The sequence below is a fragment of the Oryza glaberrima genome, chromosome 6, assembly GCF_000147395.1.
Source record: "Oryza glaberrima chromosome 6, OglaRS2, whole genome shotgun sequence".
Classification (NCBI taxonomy): Eukaryota; Viridiplantae; Streptophyta; class Magnoliopsida; order Poales; family Poaceae; genus Oryza; species Oryza glaberrima.
Genome location: NC_068331.1, coordinates 29,069,310 through 29,088,196, shown reverse-complemented (window position 1 = coordinate 29,088,196; position 18,887 = coordinate 29,069,310). Strand labels below are relative to the sequence as shown.

Here is an 18,887-nt window from a genome sequence, read left to right as displayed (position 1 = left end):
AGAAAAAAGTTAAAAGTTTATGTATGTAGAAAAATTTTTAATGTGATATGATTGATGAAAAATTAAAAATAAGGGGGAAACTAAACACGGCCTAGCTGGTACTGCCGCCATTGAGAAAACGGGCCAACACCATCATTCATGTGGCTCGCGACTGTCAAGCGGGATCCATATATGAGTTTAGAAATAGCTTAATTATTCAGATAACTTTGGGGGCAGGAGTACTAATAATGATTAACCAATTAAGCCTTGCTTTCAAAAAGGAAAACTGAGTGCTAGTAGAAGTATAGTCTTAGGGCCCCTTTGAATCATAGGAATGAAAAAACCGAGGAATAGGAAAAACATAGGATTCTGACAGGAATAAAAGTGTAAAACAGAGGATTATATACACAGAAAAAATATAGGAATGACCGTTTGATTGAGTCGTAGGAAAAACACAGGAATTTGAGGAGAGATAAAGACTCAAAGGATTTTTAACATGAGGTAGAACCTCATTCTAAATTTCCTCCAAAACTTACATGGGAAGAGGTATTTCATAGGAATTTCATGAGATTACATAGGATTCATTCCTTTGATTCAAAGGGCTATATAGGAAAAATTCCTATAGAAATAAAATCCTTTAAAATTCCTATGAATTTTCTTTGAATTAAAGGGGGACTTAGGAAAATCCAGTAGAGTGGAGTTTCTTCAAGTGAACCTGTTGCTGGTGAGCTGTACTAATAATATCAAGCATAGAGGGAAGAGAAGAGAAGAAGAGGACATGACATGCAGGAAGGGAAGAAAATGAGCGAGTGGCTGGCGTGAGAGCTTGCAGCTGGCGCATATTGGATTGGATTATCGGGGAGGACAATCTTTAGGGTGGTTTCTAAAGGGGACGCGTGGTTTGCTTGTGTTGTGGGTGGCCCATTGCATTTGTTTATCCGTAGCAGCCGCGTCACGCTCTTTCTTGCCTAACTCGATCAATATCAGCCGCTAGATATTTCCGCTACCATACAAACACTCTGCAACCTTTCTTCATACTGATAGTATTTTTCTTCCAATACTGATAAAATAAAAGACAGTATTATTGCTTTTTGTGCTGTAGTTTAGCAGTTGATTTAGCTCCCTGGAGTGCACTGTGAGTATGATTTAGCCTACATCCCTTTACTTACTCATAGTGGTTAAAAGAGCTTGGCTCAATTAGTTTCCAAAAAAAAAGATATAGTAGAAGGAAACCTTGTTTGAGGGGGTTGGATATTATTGTTGATTAGCATCAAACCCATCCCTGTCATGAGCACCTTGTTCAATTCCGACAAGCATATCGTAAATCTCAGCCAGCTCCCTAATACAACTAGTGTAGTAGCTTTTGTGTGCAATACAGTCAGCAACTTGGTCATGCTCCTGTCCACTAATTTCTTTCAAGGAAAGCCATCCGGGCCGTCGTTATTTCCCTGTTTAATACTGAAAGCAACGCAATATAATGTAGGCCACACATGTATATGTTGATTTTTTTTTTTGCATTGCCCCATGGAATTAATATGTCTGACGTGCACTCAACTCTCCTGCCCATTATAGTCACCTTTGTTACCAGTAGCTTCATTTGCTAAGAAAATACTCCAGTGTTGATTCATATGCTTAGTAAAATTTTTATTTTTCTTAAAATTAAAAAGTTGACCTTGGTGGTTATGCCTTCCTCTCCAAACTCAACTAGTGGTGACATAACATTTGACTCTCAAAAGTTTAGGTCAGGGCTATCCTTAAAAAAAGTTCAAAAATCTCCCCTCCTCTAAAAACTTTGAAATATGGCACAACATCGGCAGGTAGGTCCTCTTCCAACTAGTTCTTGCTTACAATAGCGTAATTGTGTTAAAAAAACGGACATATATCCTCTGTAACACTAGTGATACAATAACGATGACTAACATATGGGTCTAAGGCCACGCGGAAGTGTTTGCTAGAGCACCAGTACCGCAGGCAATCCAACTGTTTGGAAACCTGGTAGAGACGTGGTACTATACTTAGTTGTCGATATTTAGCTTTATAGAACATGTTTAGAGCAATTTTGGAGTTGCTTGGAGCTAGTAATTGGTGAACTAGGGCATAAGCAAGTTTTGGGCGGTAAAAGCTATAGTGATACGCAGCTTAGATCTTTAAAAATTACAGGCAGATTAGATGAGCACAGAACTAGAAGCAATCATTTGTTAATCGCTCGGGATTATACTAATTGAAGCACAGTAGGATCCAAGCCAGCCTCCTAAAAACATGTGGCCAGGGATTTTTGGGCAGCAAAACCCAATTTTTTTTTTTTTTGTAAGGAAGATGAGAAAAGGCCAAGGTAAGGTGAGGGTGGGCCCGTGATAGCATGCAGCAGATCTTTCTCTTATTTTTATTGTCTGGAACCCTCTGGAGCCAAGAGGGCAAGAGGAGGAGGAGAAGGGACACGTGTCGTGAGGAGGAGTGACGTGTCCGCCAAAAAGCGTAGAGTAGCAAAAGAAAGAAATCTTGTGGCTGCGCTTTGCTCTCCTCTCTCCGATATTTCCCAAGCTGGACCAACAACGCCCACCCGTTTTTGCCTGCAGCTAGACTAGGACAAAAGTTTATACAAGTGGATAATTATTACTAGTACTATATCTCATTTTGTGTGCTTAATCACGCAATTTTCCCTTTGTGGTTTTTTCATCAAAAAGAAAAGAAAAATCCAGTCGGTTGTTTCTGGTCACAAATATCTCTCTATCGATTCACTCCTGGCCTCTCCTGTTTGAACGGTTGTGGATATTTTCAGCTTATTATCTGTCTGTCTTCTTTTTCCCCAACCCCAAATAGTAACAGTTTTCCGCATGTGCAAAACGCCAAAGCATAATGCTAAAAGAATTAGACAAGAGAAGAGTAATCGGAATGGTTTTAGAGACAATTTATCTACTAGGAGTAGTAATTTTAATCCAATAGGAAAAGCAAAACATGGAGTGACGTGCTGGATTCTTGTCTATTACTCGTAAGATAGTTATAATAAAGATGTGTGACTGCAGGTGGGGCCTAGCGCAGGGGAGTCGAGAGCCACAAGATGTGAGGCGCCTTCTGGAAAATTCCAGCGCTGACAGATGGGTCCCACGTCCGACGTGGCGCCCTTTCCTCTTCTTTCTCTTCTCTTCTCTTCTCCTCCTTCCTTCCAAAAATCTCTCCTTTCTTCTAGTTTCCTCTTCCTCTCGCATCCTAGCGGCAGCGGCAGCCTCCTCCTCCTCCGCCGCCGCCGCTCCTCTACCCTCTCCCAACTCCCGTACGGGCGTACGGCCGCCTCGTCGCCGGATTTTTTTTTCGTTCCCCCGGCGAGCTTGCACTCACTTTTCTTCGATTCTCTTTCGGCTTTGCTTCTTCGGTCGCTTTTTTTTTGGCTGTTCCTGGTCGATCCCGGCGAAGGAGGTGGTCGGGAAGCAAGATTTGAACTACTCCTCCTCATGGCTTCCATACCGCAGCTGGAGGTAAAGATCTCCTCATGTATAGCCAGGTTGCTCTTCTTTTTCTTTTTCTGGCCTTGCGCAACCGCTGATGGAGAGTTTGATGATGATTTGTGTGGTCATTTGCTTAACTTTGCAGATTTTATTTGCAAAAATATATTTTTCCTGGACCGATCCATTATTATTGCCTAAAAAACAAATGTATTGCAATTTTTTAGTTAAAAAATGGGAGTGTTCTAGATGCTTCTCTCCTGGTTCTGGGGCGGATACACGTCATAATTATCTATCTTTAGAGGCTTCCAGAACGACATGGGATGGCCAATACTCCTCCATCCTATACTCTCTCTCTCCAATAACGGCACGAATCCTCAATTAACAAATCCTTCTGCCTCTGCTTACTGGAGTACTACACTACACTAGGTAGCAATTCTGTTTCTACTACTACTTTTTACTAGTAATTATCCCTTCCTTTGCAGCGGTAAGTGGTACTAGTAACTACGGAGTTGTTGTTGTAAACTGTCTGCGGCAATTGCAAATTATACGAGTACTTGTGTATGCTTTTGCTAAAGCACTGAACTTTGTGTTCCTCTCCTGGCCATCTAGGAAAAGGATTCATCCGATTTGGCAATCAACAAAGGCCAGTCGCTGGATCTTGTCAAATCTCCCTTGATGATGAATGATGCATCTGCAACTGTAACTGCAATGCAGCCCAACGAGGGGATGGAGGAGTTCCCTGTCAAGGTACTTTTGACATCTATGCAAGCCGATCCTTCTTCACTAGCATGTCTTACTGGCAGAGAGGAACAGAAAAAAATGTACTTCTAGCTTACAGCGTTGTCACTGTACCTAACAATCTCCAACCCAATGTTTGAAGCAGGTTCGGAAGCCTTACACGATCACCAAGCAGCGGGAGAAGTGGACGGAAGAAGAGCACGACAAGTTCCTTGAGGCATTGAAGCTGTATGGTCGCTCTTGGCGTCAGATACAAGGTGCGTTTTGGCCTCTCTCTCTCTCTCTCTCTCTCTCTCTCTCTCTCTCTCTCTTCATATTTTTGCCTTACATTAGGCTTTAAACAAGTTCAGTGAGTAGTATGTCTGATTTGTCCAAGCTGTTCTCTAGAGCACATTGGCACAAAGACTGCTGTCCAAATTCGGAGCCATGCCCAGAAGTTTTTCTCAAAGGTGATATAATAATCCTTCATGTACCAATTGATCAATCTGATTGATTTATTACTACACTGCCGATGCTATATTTTTCTCTATATATATATTACATGTGCTTGTAAAGCAGAATTGGTAACAGTAAACTTGAAATGGCATGCTCAAACGTTTCTAATGCGGGGGCTTTATTTAGCAGGTGGTGCGTGAGCCCGGTTCCAATAATGCGATTGAGATCCCTCCACCTAGGCCAAAGAGAAAACCACTTCATCCGTACCCTCGAAAGTGTGCGAATTCTGGATCGGACGCAAATCCAGCAACAGCGCAATTGAAGCTTGCTCCTGGTTCATCTTCATCTGGCTCTGATCAAGAGAATGGTTCTCCTATATCGGTGCTATCTGCGATGCAGTCAGATGCTTTTGGATCGTCAGTATCCAATCCATCAACCAGATGTACCTCCCCAGCGTCATCTGACGATGGAAATAACATTCCCACATTCACGAGTGGGGAAGATAATAATGTGCCTTGTGAACCAACAGTGATAGATCCGTCCCAGTCCCACAAGGTAAACATCCATCCTTCGAATGAATCTTTTTGTCAAACATGGTAAATCGCCACTTCATCAGCTTATTAGGGTTAACATGTTTCTGTCACAGGAAATAGACCAAGATAGAAAAGACGTGAATAATATGTCTGAAGAGGATTCTTTAGAAGAAGAGGTGCAAGAAACAAGCTTGAAGCTATTTGGGAGGACAGTTGTCATCCCAGATCCAAGGAAGAGAAGCTCCTCAGATCCGAAGCATGAAAGTGAGGAGCAGATATCACAGCCTTCCAATGAAGAAATGTTGCAGGCTTCTTCATCGGTTGGGGAGATTCCAGCGGCATATTGTGCACCAAATGGATGGTTTATGTCATACAATTCTTTCCCATTCCAATTCGGTGAATCAGCGGCAGATGCTAGAATTCCCCCTTTACACGTGTGGTGGCCTTACTACGGTTTTGCTCCCATTAGCCATCCTAGAGGACTAAGCACAGTGATGCAGCAGACTGAAGGTAGTGACGAGAGTGACGGTGGGAAGAGCCACTCATCCGAATCAAGCTCGGACTCCGGGGAAAATGTGCAGATGACCGCTCCCCAGAGCTCGAGAATAGTGGAGTCACTTGGAGCGATTTACGTCCGAGACTCAGGTTCAAGTTTTGAGCTAAAACCGAGCGCAAATTCAGCGTTTGTAAGAGTGAAGCCAAGCAACAGCGGAGATGAAGAGGTAATAAGGGGATTTGTGCCTTATAAAAGATGCAAATTTCAATAACGCAGGCAAGCGGGTATTTTCTTGAAAGCTGCTAATTTAACAGAGAAGAGTAGGAGCACGAACGTTGCTTGCATCACTGTATTTTTTTTTTGTTTGTTTGCGGGGATTGGTGGTGTATTAATGAATTGTTTGCTGCTTGCACCTTAAAAAGGACAGAGATGGTGTAAGCAGTTTGTTGCTGTAAGAATGTTACATGTAGACTAGTACTTCAAATTATAGGGGATGCCAATCTCTGCCCTGATGATGTTGTAAAAGCAGTACGCACCATGTTTTACCTCTGGTTGAAAGCTAAGCTGTTAATGGAAATTGATCTCTATGGACTGTTTGGTTGTTTGATTTCTCCCTTTTACAGATTTGACTATTTTCTTCGGTCCAAAATTTCATGTTTATTATCCTTAAGATTGTTGCGCACAAAGTTCGTGTAAATTAACCTTAGAAAAGAAGTCAATTTTAGCATTTGGCCGAAATTTAATTTTGGAAAAAAAAATGCATGAATATTTTTTTCATGTTCAAATTTTTCATGCTATTATTCTTGGTATCATAGCATGTAAAATTCATAAATATTAACCTTAGTTTAAAAAAAATCATAATCTTGGCATATACTTTCGTAAGTTATCTTAGGCTAAAATTTTGTGAGTATTAACCTTAGGAAAACCACATGTATATTTTTCTCCACTCCAAAATTTTACGAGTATTAACATTGGGATTGTTGTTGATTATTTTCATAGGGTCATTTTCTTTGTGATTTTTAACATACGGCCCATAAATTCTCGAGCTATGGCATTTGAACAAAATACATGAGTATTAATCTTTAGAAAATACTCCCTTTATCTACTTTTGATAGTCATATTTCATCTTGGCACACAGACCAAGGATAATTAATTCTACTTATCATCCATTTAAACATGCTACTAGTCATTCCTTGTAAACAAGCGATTTATTGATATTTACGTTTCTCGATGCCTATGTAGCCAATCTCATGTGGAAGAATAAAGAGTCATGCATTAAATCTAAGAAAGTCATTAAGATGATAGGGTGTTGAAGTGAAATATGCTTATCAAAAATAAAATTTTCAGATTTGGAAATATGACTATCAAAAGTAGATGGAGGGAGTAATACATAAGTATTTTGCTCTGGTCTAAATTTTCACGACTATTAGTATTGGAATTTTTGCAAAAAAATTTTATGAATATTAACCTTAGGACCAAAACTTTCGTGATTTTTAATCTTCGGCCTCTTTATGTGAGTTATAGACTTTTGGACAAAATACATAAAGTGCTAATCTTTGGGAAAATGCATTAATATTTATCTTCATCTCAAAACCTCATGACTATTAGCACTGGGATCATTGTGCTCAAAATCCATGAGTATTAATCTTAGGACCAAATGTTTTGTGATATTCATCTTTCTTCCCATAACTTTGTTAGTTATAGCATTCGGCCAAAATTGAGTATTAGCCTGTTGGAAAAAAATGCATGAATATTTTTCACCAGTCCAACATTTCATGGGTATTAGCATTGTCTTCTTATGAACAAAATTCGTGAATATCAATCTTAGGAAAAAAAAATTCCACCTTCGGCCTATAATTTTTTGAGTTATAGCTTTCAACTGATGAATGTTTCTCTATGGTCCAATATTTCACAAGTCATGACTATTAGCCTAGGGTTATTTGAGCACAAAATTCGTGAGTATTAACCTTAGAACAAAAAATTTCATGATTTTCAGCCTTGCACTTATAGTTTCATGAGTTATAGCCTTCAGAAAAAAAAATGAGTATAATCATGTGGGAAAAAATGCATAAATATGTTTCTCATCTAAAATTCTACGAGTATTACTATTCAAATCATTGTGCACAAAGTTCCTGAATATTTACTTTGGGATCAAAGTTTTTGTGATTATCATCGTTCGGCCAATAACTTCACAGGTTATAGCATTTGAACAGAATATATGATTATTAACATTTGGGAAAACACACAATTAGCTTTCTCCTGTAAAAAAAAATCACGTATATTAGCATTAGGATTGCTCCGTGCAAAGTACATGAATATTAACATTTGGATGATAATATTTGTGATTTTTCACATTGGCCTATTATTTTGTGATTTTGTATCCTTCGGCCAAAATTCATCACTATTAACCTTTCATCAAAACCCATGATTATTAACCTTAGGAACATAAATTCATGATTTTTAGCGTTCGGCCTATAGTTTTCTTAGTTATAGCCTTCGAACTAAATACATGAGTATTACCCTTCGGAAAAATGCGGAATATTTTTCTGTCTCAAAATTCACTACTATTAGCCTTGAGATTGTTATGTACAAAACTCATGAGTATTAACCTTAGGATCATAATTTTTGTGATCTTCATAATTCGTCCTATAATTTCATTGGAGTAAGTAATAGACTTCGACTAAATTAATGAGTATTAGCTTGTGGAAAAATCAAATCATGAAATCTTTCTCCAGTCCAAATTTTCACGAATATTAGTATTGAGATTGTCATGCACAAATTTCGTTAGTATTAACCTTAGGACTGAAATATTTCTTATTTATAGACTTTGTCTATAATTTCGCGAGTTATTAACGTTTGGAAAATGCATGAATATTTTTTTCTGGCCCAAAATTCATGATTATTTGCATTGGGATAGTTATATACAAAATTCATGAAAAATAATCTTAGAACTAAAATATTGCGATTCTTAGCCTTCAGCATATAATTTCGTATGCCTTTTCATCAAAATTCATGAGTATTAATCTTTAAAAAATGCAGAATATTTTTCTTGGTCAAATATTTCATGTAATTTCTTTGGGATAGTTGCACACAAAATTCATGAAAATTGGCCTTCGGGCAAAACATTTCGTCATTTTTAGCCTTCTATCTATAGTTTCGTAAGTTATTTTTCTTAGGTCCAAAACTTCATGGGTATTAACATTAGGATTATTTCACACAATATTTGTGAATATTAGCCTTGGGACCAAAAAAAATGTGATCTTTAGCCAACTGCCTATTATTTTGTAGATTTCGGCCAAAATTCATGAGTACTAACATTAGAAAAAAAAGTGCATTGATGTTTTTCTCTGGTATAAAATTTCATGAGTATTAGCATTTGGCTCTTTACCAACAGAGTTCATCAATATTAACCCTAGGACAAAAAAATCATGATTTTTGTCCTTCGGCCTATAATTTCGTGAGTTGTAGCCTTTGGTCAAATTTCATGGGTGATAACATTTGGAAAAACAAATGCATGAATATTTTTCTCCAACCCAAAATTCACAAAGTTCGTGAAAATGAACCTTAGGACAAAATTTTCTCGTTTTTGTCCTTTGGCTTACAATTTCATGAGTAATATAGCCTTTGGTCAAAATTCATGAACACCAACATTTTGGGAAAAAATGCATGACTATTTTTCTCATATCCAAAATTTCATGAGTATTAGCCTTGGGATCATTGCACTTAAAGTTCATGAATATTCGTGAGTCATGAGTCTTCAGCCAAAATTCATGAGTAGTAAACTTTGGGGAAAAAAAAGGCATAAATATTTTTTTCTCCTACCCTAAATTTCACAAGTACCAGCATTGGGCTCATTGTGTACAAAATTCACGAATATTTTCCTTATGACCAAAAAAAATTTGTGATTCTTAGCATTCGGTTTTCGTGAGTTATGTAGCCTTTGGCTGGAATTGTTGAGTAATTAGCTTTTTTAAAAAAAGCATAGGAATATTTTTCTATGGCCCAAAATTTCAGGAGTATTAGCATAGGGATTGTTACACAAATAAATCATGAATATTAACATTATGACAACAAATTTCGTGATTTCTATCCTTCGACATATAATTTCGTGAGTTATAGCTTTCGGCCAAAATTCATGACTAATTAACCTTTACGAAAAAATGAATATTTTTATCCGTCCCGAATTTCACGAGTAACCCTGGAACCAAAAGGCATAAATTTTATCCATTGGCATAGGAATATATCGGTAATACCCTTTGGCCAAAACTTCAAGTACATTAGCCTTCATAGGAACTGATGTATAGCCTGGGACCTAGAGACACATGTATAGCCTGGGACATAAAGTCTTATACTCTTATAAACACATGAATAATAGTCTTACGGCCTAAAATTAGTGAATATTGGCCTTGGAGCCAAAAATGCAACAATTTTGCCGTCGGCAAGCTTGGTGCTATAGTTTTTGTTAGTACTCCCTCAGGATTGATGATACTCATCGTTTTGGACAAGGGCTAAAAAGTAAAAACGCATGAACGTTAGCCCTTGCACAAGGTTTTGTGATTATTAACCTTGGGGGAAAAATAAATTTTATCCATCGGCCTAGAAACAGATGAGTATGTACGAATTATGGGCCTGTAATTCGGCCCACCATTCCAATAATGCTTCTCGACGAACAAGATAGAAGTTCACTAAATAAACATCGTTGCTATAATATTATCATGGTTCTAAACTAGGATCGGTAGACCGTGCAATCCACAAAGAGAAAAAAAAGGTCAAGCATTTCGAACAGAAAACTTACAAATTTCTAAGCCACTGGATTACAAGAAAAATCTGTCACTGAACAGAAATACGTCCGCAGTACAATCCATCCCCAGATTCTGGGTGAAGGTATTTACAGGAGGAAAATGTAAGGCACAAGAATATGAAAACGCTAAAAACATGGACAGCTCGTAATTTTTCAATCCGCTGGATTGACTCACATCTTGTACAATAATACAAGGTATAAAGAATGTTTATAATCACCATCCCACCAACACATATGCGCGGTAGAACATCAGATCCTAGGTACAAAAATAAGAAACACAAAGCAAACACACAAGCAAGCCCCATTGCAAGCTGAGGCCCAAGCAAAAACTGTCTTGCCCTTGTACGTGTATATATATTTATCTGCAGTAAGGTGCACAAACACATGATGATGACCTCTATAGTACAATCAATACCTGTCAAAATGCACTCCATCTGTCGGTTCCATGTTTCGTCGGGCTAGAGGTGTCTGATGACTTGAACGGTCCAGTACCAAAAGGATCATCCTCATCGAACGAATAACCTCGGCTGTTGTAGTCCGTGCTCTTCATTGAATCAAATCTCGCAAAAGCATCTGTTCTGTCATGGTCGCTGCTGCTATTCATGGAATCATACCTCGTGAAGCTGTTGCCACCACCTTGATCAGCATTGCTGCGGAAAGAATCAAATCTACCAAAGGTGTCATTGCTGCCTTGATCAGCGTTGCTCCGGAAGGAATCAAATCTTGAAAAGCTGTCACGCTGCCCAAATGAATTGCTGTCATTCATGCCAAATGAGTCCATCTGCGAGAAGGTGTCGAATGAACTGTCGTCTCCAGCTTCGCTATATCTTGGTGAGAAGCTAGAGTTGTACATTGGTGTGCTGGGAACAGAAGAATCAAAGAAACCCCTTTGCTCTTTGCCATATATGCTGCTGGCAGTAGGAGATTCTGCTCTGCTTGGGCCAGAATCAAACAGTGATCTCTGCATCGGGGTGCTTGGAAAAGAGTCAAACAAAGAGTTCTGCATAGGAGTACTTGGTACAGAATCAAATACTGATTTCTGCATTGGAGTACTGGGGACAGAATCAAAGAGTGACTTCTGCAATGGCGTACTTGGGACAGAATAATCAAACACTGATTTCTGCATCGGTGTACTAGGAACAGAGTAATCAAAGACTGATTTCTGCAAGGGTGTGCCTGGGACAGAATCAAAGAAAGGCTTCTCCACTGGAGTACCTGGGACAGAATCAAAGAATGGTTTCTGTTCCTTGCCATAAACACTACCAGCCGTAGAAGAGCCTCCGGTCCTTATTGGAGGAAGACCTTGTGGCCCAAAGAATAGGTCTGAATCACCATTCTCACCATCCTGAGAAACAGATTGCAGAGTTTAAGTAGGATGAGAAGCTTATAAGCATGACACAGTAGCACAAAAGCATGAAAGGAGTTGCACCTTGCGATTGAAGTTCCATAGGGAGTCATTATCATCACCATTATCAAACGATGGGCCGCAATAATGTGAATCGTCTCTCTTTTCTCCATGAACAGGGGAATCTGCTCCTCCATTGTTACTGCAAAATTTACCATGAAATAAGAACATAGGTTTCACACAAGTAAACAACAATGAACTACCCAGACTGGGACTTGTTTCACGTATCAAGTTCAGGATTTGAATGGCCCTACTCCAGATAAATTTAACAATTATATATTGGGAAACCAAAGCACTAGTAAGGTTGAATTATGTAGGAGCGACCAGCGGTCTTAATAGTTCAATGGCAGTATCAAATCCTGGGATGTTTACTGATCAACAAAGTTGACAGGTTCAGAGCAATTAGAGATTACACCTTTTGTGTATGAAATTGATGATATGGGGGAAGGAAACAAGTTTCTGTTTTCATAGTAGGACGATCTGCTGTATAGTTCATATAAGATGAATACCTGACACTCTCAACTGCACGTGACGAAGTGTCGTTTGTCCCAGATTGTTTTTTATCACGTTCATCACTATGGCCATCCTTTGTGTTCTTAACAGGACTAACTGTAGGACTTTTTGCTGCAACCGTTTTGCTATCGGAAGGAGTTGCATCAGGTTCTACAGTTTGCTCAGAGGCAGCGGCAGATTTATCACCCCTGCTATCTTCTTTCTCTGTTGATGTAGGTGCTGATGGCCCATTGGTAGACACTTTACTGTCTTCAACGGTAGGCTGATCCTTTTGTACAACAGGTGGCTCCATTTCAACTGTGAGTTCCTTTATTGTGGAGAAGCCTGGTGAACAAGTGGTGTACAACAGTAGAATTCAGAAATGTTATATAAGAACAAATTTAATAGCATAGCTGGTAACAGAATCAAGATTCAAGTTAGTATACCATCATCACCAAATTTGTCCCATTCTTCATCCCATACAGCTGCTGTCTCTTGTATTCCAGGTTGCCAACCTAAAAAATATGATAGTAAAGTTAACCTACCATTACCATGCCAAGCAATATAAAAAGAAGAGCGGGATCCTCATTAATAACAAGGAGCAAATGAAGTTAATAGCAGTGAACTAAAATGCGTTTTGGCTTAGTTTACCTGGCAAACTAAAGTAAGAATACAAGAATATGTTGGATAGAAATATATAGACAAACAGGATGGTAGCAAATACCAAAAGGAAGCTCCACAAGAGTAGTTGGCTTAGCTCTCAACCCATATCTCTTGCACTGTTCATTCAAAGATTTAACAAGCTCCTCAAGATCAGATTGTATCTGGTTAGCTCGCTCCTATAAAACGAACAAAAAGATGGTCAAACAACAGTTGTATAGTATGATGAAATGGAAGGTACTGGAAGAACCTAAAAAAACACCTGAAGCTTTTCATCATTTCCATCCCCTTTCTGCAGTTTAACTATCGCATTATAAATCTCCAATTTCTTCTCCTGTAGATAGCAGAAAAAATAATGTCAGACTCACACAGTCCATATCTCATGAATTTTTTTTTAACAATTTTCTACTGGCTGAGATAATGCCATAAATATCACTGGTGTACCTGAATCTCACGGAAAGTGGCCTCATCCATCGATAACTTTGATGCTACATCTCCAACCTTCTTACATCTCTCATCATATTTCGCTGCAAGGGATTGAACCTGAACATGGAATTCGCAGAGACTGTGAGATCAAGTAAAATACCATATATAAAGAGTGCCCATTGTTGCAATACACATCATGATGCAACAAGATACATCAGATGGCATAGTTGAATGCTTGAATTGCAATTCACACAAATTAAGAGTGCACAAAACAATCATTCTGGCTTCAACTCAAGCAACATATAATTCTATAGAAACGACAAGTTGCACATTGCAAGATCTATGACCGGCAGTTAATCGAAGAGCATGCAACAATGGGAGGTTTTTACAGATGCATACAGAACAATATCTCATGATGTAAAACAATGTAAACAGTTCATTGTATGAGAGGACCGAGACCAGAGATATGAATTTTCATGTCTCTTTTGCCTCCGTCTGCACATTAAAACTTGTATGCATGGAGCTCATTTTCTTAATCAAAAGTTACAGGAAACAGTACCTCACGTTTATCAGCAGACATCCTTTCTGAAACTTCATTAAACCTGTTATCGCACCTACTTTTGTAAAGAATCTAGGAGAAAATAAGAAAAAAAAAACAAGTTAGACATGTGTTCACAAAAATAGCAAAGCACGAATAGATCATGTTCAACAATCCAATTTCATCTATTGCCTATCAACAAAGAGCTCTGCATATTTGGGTTATGGCACGGTGGTAGGTAGGATACAGCAGGTTTGAGTATTAATCATGACAGTAGTTGAATGGAAATTTTGTACCAGCACCTAAAGCAGTGCACGATTCATGGAAATTGAAACTAGAATATGAAACAATGAAGACTTCCTGAAGATTTCCCAAGCATATCAAGAAACATAAACTGTATTACTTATCAATACACATGTGCCAAATATGTAACAAGGCATGATGATAAAGATCACTTACAAGCTCCTGCATCTTTGTGCGATAGAACTCAGTCTTCTCTCTCGAATCCAGGATTTCCTTTTCCAATTCTTGAACCTTCATAAAAGATTTAAAATGTGTTCATAAAACACATCATGAAGGCCTAAATTTGCACATTCTATCACGTATGAAGATGCAAATCTATGTTGGAATTCCAAAGATGAATAAAAAAGGTAATATACGCTGTTACCGCCAAGACAAATATATCTATTGAGGATTTAATGCCACTAGCTTTTTTTCCCAAAGGAAATGTTAAACATGAATCCACTTCCCAATGAAAATATTAGGCACATGAATCCAGTTGTAAAATTTACTTCAATTTTTTTTTATGATTTGCTACTGTTTGTCTCAATTTTTAGTACATTCAAGTTCTTGAAATATTTCAATTAAATAAATGCTATGAGGAACACACTTTTTTATCAGCATCTGAAGCTTCTTTAAACTTTGCATCTAATGCACTTTGCTCCTCCTTGCTTAGCTGGCCAGTAAGATGTTCCTCCAAGACTGGGATCTTTGGCTTCTGTTTTTCTGTTCGCACTGCATCATCAGCATCCAAAGAAAGCGGCCTTCGAGGTGGTGGTTTCATGGATGACGGAGGCATCCCATGATGTTGTCCTGGCATTGCTCTACTTGTAAATCCTTCAGCAAACATTCATTAAAACCCGTTATTGACAAGAGACTTCCTTAGCAGTTAGTAACAGGAAATGAACAAAACAGCTTTTTGAGATGGATACCAGCACTTGGATGGGAAGCTGGGCCAGTAGGGTTTTCTGCAAATTGCCCCGTAGAAGGTAGTGAAATTCCTTCTGCCCAGATACCATCTGGTAGTACATCAGGAAGAGGACGCTGCTCTCTGTGCCTCTCCATTAAGTACACAGCAGTACAAAATTCCCGGAAAGATAGCATCCCATCTTTATCCTGGTCGGACAAATCCCACACCTTCCTTAAGAGCTCTACAAATGGAGAGGGCAGGTATTTAGAAACTTATATAGAAGAGAAAAGAAGAAGGGAAACTCAAATGTCAAAGGAGAACTGCAAGCATCAGAAGAATGTACAGTCTGATGCTGTTGTAGCTTGTTTCTAGTAACGAAGGTTTTCCCTCTGGCTCAAAAAAATAGAAAGAAAGAATCTACACTTGAAGAAAAAAGAGCTAATAAATATATGCTAAGAAAGAAATAGAAGTTTGTTCGTGTGCTTTTTATTCATCGATAATAGAACATGTAAATAGAAGTAAGGAATACCAAAAGATTATAGTGCTAAGCCGCTAAATTCCAAGAATACAATAACAAACTGTAACGGAGCTTCAGCTATACAAGAAACAATACGATATTGATGGCAGGTTAGCATCCATAGTCTAGTAGGTTTAATTCAACGTGCAGCTAAGAGGAAATAATCCAAGTAAAATAATAACAATTTATGTATGTCCACCAGTATACAGTACACATCAATCTCCACATGAATTTAGCATCCACAAAGGAATAAACTGAACTCATGTACAACTAATCATATAAAAGGTAGAAAAGGAAAAAAGGATGCTAACAATTACAGGATGAATTTCCAAACTAACAGTTTTACTTTCACACACAAACTGGTGCGGTGCCTGCGCCTATAATCACAAACAATGGTAACTAAAATGCATAGATCACACAGATCATGGGCCATGGCAGCAGAGCCCGCAGAAGTTAGAATGGGAAAAAAAAGTGATGTACCTCTTGGAAGCCTCCAACTTAAGAACAGATTCCTAGCCTCTTCACCAGTAATTTTTCCATCTCGGTCCCTGTCTACCTTAATAAATACAATCATATATTTCCTTACATCAGCTTGAGTGATTTTCGGCCATGGAGCTTGAGACTGGTTCGTGTTTGAAGGAATTTGTCCACCAGGAAAACTACCCATAGGTGCTGGAGCGCTTGGCATGGAATTAAACTGGTTTTGCTTTGGAGCTGGCTGTGAAGGGAGTGATGCTACACCCTGCATGGGACCAGTCTGCAATGGTTTAGGGGGGTGATGAGGTCCAGCGGATGGTCCAAGAGCATTAGCACTAGGCAAACTATTTGAAACCACAGGGGGGGAAGATGAATCTTGCTTTGCTTGTGGAGTTGCAGCAAAAGGGTCGACACCAAATGTTGAGGCCGATGATAATCCATTCCCCAAAGGCACCAATGCCTTGGAGTCATTAGCAGCTGGCGGTGAAGACAGAAGGTTTAAATCTGCTGAATTCGCCTTTACAGATGTTGTACTGGCTGGAGTGTGAGAGCCATAGCCTGCTATAGGAGTTGAACTCTGTGTTGGTATTCCCGCGGTAGCAAGGTTGACCTGTGGAGAAACACCTCTGGTTGGAGTTTGTGAAGTTACACCCAATGGACTTGCGCTTTTCTTGCCATTAAACCAATCAGTTGATAGACCTGTTGTTGCTGGAACAGTATGGTTTGGAACACCACCTGCGGGCGCCCTTGGAGCAATTGCCTGAGCAGGAGTGTTTGCTATTGACGCTTGTGGTGGCCTGACAACATTACCAGGTTGAAGGACCTGTGGATTTAGTGATGTGCTAAGGGGGCCCTGGGATCCTTGTATAGCAGGACTCTGCTGAGCAGGGCGAGGTGCTTGAGTGGGTTGCAAGGGGCTAGTGACACTAGTTGCATTAGGAAGTGGAGTTGAAACATTTATCCTAGGAGCGGGAATTTTTGCAGCAGCTGGACCATATAACGCTGACCTAACAATATCCGGTGTCAGTTCTCGGCCACTCTGCGCTACCGTGACAAGTCTAAGAGCATTGTAGAAATCTTCACGGCCAAGAAAACCAGTTCGATTTTTATCAGCATACGTCCAGATCTGCAGCAGAAAATTAAGTGGCATGCAATTAGTAAGCAAAATATTGAGGGTGCCAAAGCAGAATGTTAAGAATACCAGAAAGTAAAGGGAACACACTAAGATCAGTTCACGGATGGTTTTTTTTTTAAATGAAATTCTCACCTCAAACCAATATACTCGCATGAAAATTTGAGAGGTGAGTGTTCTAGGATAGTACGGAACAGGGTCATATTGACAATGATACAAAAGATCCAGGGTCCAGTTTTTTTTTTTTAAGAAACCAAACCATACAACTCCCTTCCTTTGAAAACAAAATCACATAATCTCGAAACCTAATGTCGCTGAAAACAGGCACAGCTGAAAGGTCCTAAATTTTGGCATCAGAAAGCAGCAGTCCATAAATCATTCAAGATTCGAGCTACAGTTGAGTTGTTTTTTTAAGCACCTAGTAGATTCCAAACAGTGAAGTACAAGGTCAGCATAATTAGACAAACAGTGTGATCTTGTAGTGCAGAAGTAACTAGGATCCAAGTTGAGCCCATTGAGGTAACAGGGGGCACAAAATTGTGTAGATTATAAATGATAAAAGAAAATGACACTCCTCGGAGGAGTAGAGTTCCCTATCTATGTGACTATATATATATATATATATTGATTGAGAGGTACTCCAAATAGGTACAATCCATAGGGTAAGAGAAGTGAACTAGTAGTTGGTAAGTATGAGTAGTAGAAAAATACAGAGAAAGGGAGTGATTGAATTAGGAAGCAGATAAAGCAGCAGCAGCGATGAGTGAGAGGTAGGAGTAGATGAGATGAGGGAGCATGAAGAAATGAGCACAGATAGCATGGGTCGAAATCCGCAGGGCTAGAGGGCAGGAGAGCGCGGAATTGAGGCGGATTGAGGTGGTCGGGGGAATCGAATGCAAGATCTATGTGGGGAGGGGCGGGGGGATTGAATACCTGGGCTAGGACGGGTTGGGGGAGAGCGGAGGCCTTGAAGAAGGCGACGGCCTCCTGCCCGCTGATCCGGCCGTCGCGGTCCAGATCCGCGGCGCGGAAGTAAGCGTCGAACGCCGCCTCCATCGCGGCCGGAGGAGGCGGCGGGCAGCGGGGGCCGTGCGGATTCGCCTGGCGCGAGGGCGGCGGAGGCGGCGGGGGTGGCCGGCGGCGAGGGTTCCCGGCGCGGCGAGATCGGGAGGAGAGGAGAGAGAGGGTATGGGTGTTGTGTTGTGTGGAAAAATTGGAAGCCGAGAGATTATTTGGTGCGGCGCAGGGCTTACCCTCGATTTCGCTGGAATGTTGAGGGCCCTTTTGTAAAATCACCAGTACTACACTACTTACTCCGCTGTAAGCCTGTAACTGTTGCAGTAATTTCCACTAATCCACTAGGGTTTTTCTTTACTAAATAAACAATGTTTCTACTATACTCCTTTCCAGTAACAGGTTGATAATACTTAGATAAAAATATGATCTCAAAAAAAACAACTCGATAACTATTCTCCGTTATAATATATATAAATATTAGTAAATATATGATTTTATTGAAATATAATTTTTAAGACTAATCTTTACATATGTTCTTCATGTTTTTAACACAAATATTTTATAAATTATTCATATTCAAATTTTTTTTAAAAAAAACTTTTCTTTATT

General features: G+C 39.4%; 2 protein-coding genes across 3 annotated transcripts; one reads left to right on the top strand and one right to left on the bottom strand.

The window, feature by feature from the left end:
- Nucleotides 1-3,138: 3,138 nt before the first annotated feature.
- LOC127777849 (protein REVEILLE 1-like) lies at nt 3,139-6,231 on the top strand. 2 transcript variants are annotated; one of them, XM_052304471.1, is made up of 7 exons: nt 3,139-3,452; nt 3,647-3,848; nt 4,032-4,169; nt 4,306-4,417; nt 4,548-4,609; nt 4,785-5,150; nt 5,242-6,231. In XM_052304471.1, the coding sequence occupies exons 3-7, from the start codon at nt 4,098-4,100 to the stop codon at nt 5,893-5,895; spliced, it is 1,266 nt and encodes a 421-aa protein (XP_052160431.1). In that variant the 5' UTR covers nt 3,139-3,452; nt 3,647-3,848; nt 4,032-4,097; the 3' UTR covers nt 5,896-6,231. The 2 variants fall into 2 exon arrangements, with proteins under 2 accessions (XP_052160431.1, XP_052160430.1); XM_052304470.1 differs by lacking the exon at nt 3,647-3,848.
- A 4,343-nt stretch (nt 6,232-10,574) lies between these two features.
- LOC127776335 (uncharacterized) lies at nt 10,575-18,463 on the bottom strand. The gene is made up of 13 exons (XM_052302686.1): nt 18,195-18,463; nt 16,133-17,255; nt 15,158-15,376; nt 14,836-15,062; nt 14,406-14,480; nt 13,968-14,039; nt 13,427-13,525; nt 13,245-13,316; nt 13,047-13,161; nt 12,769-12,837; nt 12,340-12,667; nt 11,855-11,972; nt 10,575-11,770 (listed from the first exon to the last, which is right to left on the bottom strand). Exons 1-13 carry the CDS (start codon nt 18,315-18,317, stop codon nt 10,844-10,846), a joined length of 3,567 nt encoding a protein of 1,188 aa, XP_052158646.1. The 5' UTR covers nt 18,318-18,463; the 3' UTR covers nt 10,575-10,843.
- Nucleotides 18,464-18,887: the final 424 nt, after the last annotated feature.